Here is a 6840-nt window from a genome sequence, read left to right on the forward strand (position 1 = left end):
AGCACAAAAGTCTTCCTCTGAGATCATTCTTGATTCCGCGAAAGGGGACAAATGTTTCTTCCATGATAACTCGAAATTATGCAAACAAGAAGGAATTTGATTGCTTCTCTTATTTTTTTCTTTTTCCTTATATAAACAATTAACAGGGACGAGATACAAATGATTTGAATGACACTAAGCGCAGATGAAGATTCAAGGACTTGAGAGGCCAATGTTATGATAACTAGTTTCCATATGCAAACATAACAAAGTAGGCAAGAACTACTTGGGGATCAATCTACGGGAAGAAAAGATAGTAGAATCATTATTTTTGGGCAAAAAATTGACCTCTCATGAGGCAACGAATTAGCACCTATTCAATTGGAGATTTTACATTCCAATAAATTTACAAGGAATAATTTACAAAAGAATCAGTCAGTAATCAATGTAAATCAGTTAAAGACAAGAGTTATCAATTTCCTTCAAAATTTTTGACTACTTGACTTCCATGTTTACTGAAAAATGGAAGATACTAACGAATTGAATTCATTGGAAAATCAAGACAGCAAATATCAACGGAATAGACAGACACTCTCCATATGCTCCGATCTCAACTACAGATTGAATTCAACAAAACACAGATCCATCACCTACCTCATCTCTTTTCTTACACATAGAAAAGGCCTTTTGCTCATGCTAATTCTCACCAAAAACACATCAACACAAGCAAAATGCAGCAGAATCCAAAAGATCAGTTACATGGTTTTGAATTTATATGCCACAAGAATTCCAGGAAATCAAGAACTGAAGGTTCAGAAAGAAAATTAGCGAAGACCCATTATCTCAAATAGGATTTAATTTTCTTTAGAACAGGTTCAAATAAATGGGCATCACTAGAAGACAAGCAAGACCATCAAATCTACAAGAAAAATGCACAATTGTGTGCCCAGGATGACAATTATATATAGAGTGAGTGGGACTATTGCAGATCAAATTGAGAGCAAATGAGCATAAAATAAACAGAGACAAACTCTCCATGGATATTACATTATTTAGAAAAGAGCCTTGCGTGAAACAAACGATTCAACAATTGACAAAGACGTGTGTTATGGAGTCTGCAATTACATGACCTGAGTCACATAAGACACAAAGACATAGGGGAGATTAAACGAGACTACAAATGAGCAGAGCAGAGAAAGACAACAAGTGAGAGAGAGAGTGTGTATTGGAAAGTCGTGAGGGAAACAAACACTGGAGAGATTTTTGGCGTGAATGAGAAAGTGGTGTGGCGAGCGAGCATAAATAAGCCTCTTTTTTCTTTCTTTTTTTCTTTTTTTCTTTTTTTTCTTGCTGTTGAAAGTAAACAAACAAATAATGGACCAGAGAGAGAGAGAGAGAGAGAGAGATGGAGAAATATAAGATAGATCAGGGAAGAAGATTATAGGATTTTTGGGTATCTTCTAAAACATTGTGCTGTACTTTTTTTCTTACGTTGGAGGTGTATACAGACTGCAGCAGACAAAACAAACCAGCTGTGAAAAGAAAGCAAGCTTGATGCAACTCAAAGGTGTACCTACCTAAAAAAACAAAAGAGAGGCAAGTGAACTCAATTGGAGTCCCACCAACAATAATAAATTTATGGGTAAATTATAAAAGCACTTTTGAGATTTACTTACGAATTATTTTTTATAATTTGAAAAATTATAACTACTTTTTTATTAAAATTTTTTATTTAATAAAATTAATTTAAAAAGTAAAATTTTTAACTGCTTATTTATATAATAATAAAATTATTTAAATTATTAATTGAAATAAAATTTTAACATTATTAAAAACTGTTAATTAACTTGATAATTTATTAATAAAATGACCTATTTGGTATGAAATTAGAAACTTTAAGATGCATAATATAATTTTTAAAACTACAGAAGATAATTTGTAAGGGATTATTTGAGATGTCCTAAATAAGTGTATTTTTTGACTTTTTAGACTAAAAAGTTGAGAAAAAAATATAGTTGTTTGGGATAATTTTTTACGAAAAAATTTGTATTAAAAAATTGTATAATTTAGTGTATAGGAGAAAGGAAAGAAGAATAGGCAGTACGCTAGGGCAGAGTAGTGGGCGAACTAGCATATAGGATATGCCTGCCTCTTTTTCGGGCATTAAATTGGAGGGTGATGTTTGGCTCGTGGGGGCCACCACGGGTCTCATTTTGGTAATTGAAACCGTTTAATGTATAGAACTCGTCGAGTATTATATGTTTATAAAAAATCACATTGATTGGATATCGATAGCTATCAGATCGGATTAGTTTTTTTGTCAACCGTTAACTATAATACCATCCTTTTGTTTTATACAAAACTGATTTGATCATGTAGTTAGCGATATCCGATCAATATGATTTTTTATGAGTATATAGTACTCGACAATTTCTACACATTGAACGGTTTAGATTATTAAAACAGGACCCGTGATGGCCCCCACGGGCCGAACAACATCGTCCTTAAGCTTGCCTCTGCCTGTGTAATTTGTTCTCACCTAAGTCAAGTAAAGACAACTCCCGTCAGAGTGAGTTGTACTTTTTTTGTGTAAAAATAATTTTTTTGGTGAATAGTGATTACTTTTTAATTTTTTTTAATAATTTTTTAACTTTTTATCCTTTTTTTTAAAGATCCCAAACCAAAGGAAACCTCAAAGGTGTGTTTGTAATTTATCATAAATTTATATGGGAGAGAAGAACCATTAGTAATGCCTTTTTTGAGAATTGGTATAAAAAAAAAAAATCAGTTTATTGACTTATTAATCGAGGGTAAATTATAAATAAAATTTTAATAGTTAGATTTAATTCTCATAAAATCTTGTTAAAATTAATTCATAGTAAAATTATCTTTAAAAATATTTTTTTGATAATTTTTTTTTTGCATATATCCCTAAAAATTGACAATTAGTGATTTTTTTTGTCATGATTTTTATAAATTATTGCTAAAACTTACAATTAGTGACTTTTTCTGTGACGAATTTTTCAAACTATCTAAAAGATAAAAATTAGTTACATTTTTTGTAACGATTTTTTGAAACTGTTGCTAAAACTTATAATTGGTGATAATTTTTATAACAATTTTTAAACTGTCGCTAAAAATTAACAATTAGTGACATTTTTTAACAGTGTTTAATAATTATCAAAATGTCTACTTATTAAAACTTATACGTAAGTCTTTCTTAATTTATTTGGGCCATATCATTTCTTTATTTTTATTTTTTTGCACATTTTTTCAAGTAAAAAAAAAAAATCACTTTCCAAAATAAGCCTAATTGGGGAAATTCTACTATATACCCCCTAGGGTTGTTTGCTTGGGGAGATGGGAGGGTAGGATAGGATTCCATGTCTATTTTACATAATAATTTGATATTTGATTCAAAAAATGTAGGGTGCTCTTATTTACACATCATCTTTCATCTCAAGGCATACCATTAATTATTTTATTTTTTATTACAATATTAACCTAATGTAAAATGACTACAACGGAGAAAGGGCAATGATACACACCTTACGTAAAATTATCATAAAGGACAATAATGAATACAATACACACATCTCTTCTCAAACGTTACTTACATATCTTCTCTTTTAAGAACTCAAAAACCCTGAAACAAAAACCAAAAACCCTTAAAGAAATAACCAAAAATATACGTATTATTGAAGATTTTGATTGGACTGAATAATGGATGCATCTGGCAATATTGGTTTAGAACAATGGAGCAAGGAAAAAGCTAGTTTTTCATTTTTTTGTTTTTGTTTTTGTGTACTTACTGAGTGGTAAATCGTTTGTATTTGTTTGGATATCCAGATTTGAACAATGTACTCATGTTCGACTTTCTAAAACCGAACACGTTCTAATTGTTCGATTTTCCAGTGTCGAACATAGTCCACATGTTTGGTTAATAAGTTCCGAACTTATAACATTTGTTCAGTTTTCAACAGTCGAACTTTTGAATTTAGATCGACTCTGTATTTTTGAACACTTATAACAATTTTTTTTTTTGGTTTTTCTAGAACTGTACATCTATAGAATGCAGTAATGTTGGATCTGAGTGTCTTGTTGACTACACAAGTCAATTTATTACTAAAGAGCTAGTCTCATGTCGACTAGTTTAGACTTGTTTCCAAACCTCTGAGATGACAATGAAACAGAGAATGGAGGGGGATGTTCACAACGTGTGTGTTTTTGAAGTGGAGGTGTGTACTACAGGAGGTATGGAAGATTGAAGATTATGGGTGAGGTGTGTGAGTGAGTAAAGGTAAAGATAGGGTGTGTGAGTAAGGATAAAGATGAAAGATTGTGGTGTGTATTGAGTAAATTTCTTATTTATCAAATTACTAAATGTGTGTCTTGAGTAGTGGTGTGCCTTGAGATGAAATGTGGTGTGTAAATAGAGACACCAAAAATGTAAGCCGGACTATCAATCCCTTATTTGTGGGATTATTGTTTCCCATGGGGGGTGTGAGATACAAAAGAGTAAGATAATTCCTCCGGATTAGAGGGTAAAATAACATTTTTGGCCTTCCCGATTATTGTACTTAGTAAAATAAAATAAAATTTAAATGTCTCAACTAAAAATAAAAATTTATTTATTTATTATTGATGTTCTATGTATTTAATTTTTTTAAAGTTGTAGCAAAAAAAAAAGGGCAAATTATAGTTACCTCTCTTGTAGTTTCAATACTTACAAAAACCTCATTTACTTTTTCTAACATTATCAAGATTTCCCCACCCGTTAATTTAGGCCAAACGGTGTTAACTTTGTTATGAAAATGACCATAATACCCTTTAAATACTATTCATAACTAATTAAATTAAATTATCATTTTATTTCTCACAATTTTTTTTTTGTATTTTCTTGTCTTTCTATTTTTTTCCGCTATAAGTTTTTGAACTTTTATGAGTTTAAAAAAAAAAAAATCAACTGTTAATGAAATTAAAAAATAATATCCATGTTTCTTGTTTAAATTAATTTTAAGATTTAATTTAATAAAAATAATTTAATTGAGAGAAACAAATATGGAGATATAGATTTTACATGTAATAAATAACAATTTTTTTGAGTATTTTATTATTTTCAAATAATTTCTTTCTTCAAGTAAAATTTCATTTTAATTAGATGTAAGAAATGACAAATTTAAATAATTTATTATTCTCAAATAATTTCTTTATCTTTCATTCCTTGTCAACTAATTTTAATTTATTATAACGTGATTAGATTTTTTTTACTTTTATATTTATTTTTAAAATTTTTGTTAATAAGGTGAGAAATATTGACCCCCTTTTTTTTTAATATCCATCAATTGGAAATTGAAAGATTGAAAGATGAAATTAAAATTTGAAAATAATATAGGATTGTGAATAGATAAAAATAATAATTTTTTAATATATATTTTAAGAGGTAGCATTTGATAATTTTTATAAGTCAATTTTTTTTATTATAAATATGAAATGTTGTTATGTTTATTTTTTTTAAAAAAAAATTTAATACACAAATATGTTTACAAAATAAAAGAAAAAATTATGTTTCATAAGTTGCTATGGTATTGGGTGATGCTAGCTAGCATTGATGAAAGATAAAAAAAAAAAAAAAAAAAAATGACAAAATAGATGAAAGAGCATGAGAAAAGAGAACAAATGATAATGTCACGACCCAAACCCGCCCCTATGGGTTTAGCACCGTAACCGGCCAGTAATCCGAGATTATTGAAGGCCTGCTTAACAGTAAAACAGTAATACAGAGTACATGGGCTGGCGGAAGCCAAAATAGTAATTAAAAGATGTCTAATGAGCTGTGACAGTCTGTATGCAAAAAAACTTTTTACAACATTTTCACATTTAGGACAAAACAGTAAATACAAACATCGCATACAATCATTCGGGTTAGGGACCAAGTCCCTACCATAACAGTACAATACGAATATCATTCAGTCTATACAGTCGATACAAAACAGAGACAGAAAAAGGGGATTCTAAAACACCCCGACGCAGCCTTAGCTTGGCAGCACTTGGAACCTTAAGGTGAGGCACGATGGTTGGCTTGACAAAACAAGAGCTAATCCGACGCTCTTAACTCCGGTCCGGTGCCTGAACACCTACACATATATAAATAGTAAGCTAAAGCCCAGTGAATAACATATGCGTAAAGAGGTTAAGAATGAATGTCCTTTCAGTATTGAAAACAATCGTTTATCAGTATATCAGTCATTCAATTTGTGGCTCATAATTCATGCCATAACAGTCATTCGGAAATTATAATAGTTATTTGTGGTACATCCAATAGCAAAACAGTACAGTAGGTCTTAACAGACCGAACAGTCAATGATGGCCATCATATCAGTAGACAGTAGTGGTTCCAACATGGGAACTGACAGAGATCTCTGTAATAGTAGCAGTAACAGTTCAGTAACAGTAAATTGCTATGGATGCCACGGATACAATTCACAAATAGGACACACATTCATTCAGTAAACAGTGTCATTTCATAAAGCAGTATAGTCATTTGTTCAGAAAATAATCTCAATTGAACGCATCTTTACAACATTGTTACTCACAGAGTACTGGGCTATAAGCAGCTAGAGCGTCCTCGGATGCCAACCCTACAGTTACAGAATGAACACACACTAAGCTACACAGTTGGGAAAATAATAACTTAATCCCTAATTTGCCTCGGTGTGGTTCTACATCAATATCCTCACTAAGATGCCTTAAACTAGGCCTAGGAATGCCTAGGATGGAATGAGGATGCAAAGATGCAGTTTAAAACACTTTTCAGAATTTTCAGAAAACAGGGGTCTCGCTCGAGCGTGGCTTTCTACG

The 6840-nt window shown here is 30.7% G+C and overlaps 1 protein-coding gene across 4 annotated transcripts in view; it reads right to left on the reverse strand.

Annotated features, from left to right (window-relative positions):
- The window catches only part of LOC114302754 (putative boron transporter 2), a 6061-nt gene extending 4468 nt beyond the window's left edge, over nucleotides 1–1593 (reverse strand). Inside the window, exon 1 of one of the 4 annotated variants that reach the window (XM_028247828.2) lies at nucleotides 1–1593. This exon is cut by the window's left edge and continues 40 nt beyond it. In XM_028247828.2, the coding sequence (XP_028103629.2) occupies nucleotides 1–64 (64 nt within the window). In that variant the 5' untranslated portion in view covers nucleotides 65–1593. The other 3 variants (XM_028247830.2, XM_028247829.2, XM_028247831.2) reach the window with 3 other exon arrangements.
- Between the last annotated feature and the right edge of the window lie 5247 nt (nucleotides 1594–6840).

The sequence above is a fragment of the Camellia sinensis genome, chromosome 15 (genome assembly GCF_055761805.1).
Source record: "Camellia sinensis isolate YWXY chromosome 15, ASM5576180v1, whole genome shotgun sequence".
Classification (NCBI taxonomy): domain Eukaryota; kingdom Viridiplantae; phylum Streptophyta; class Magnoliopsida; order Ericales; family Theaceae; genus Camellia; species Camellia sinensis.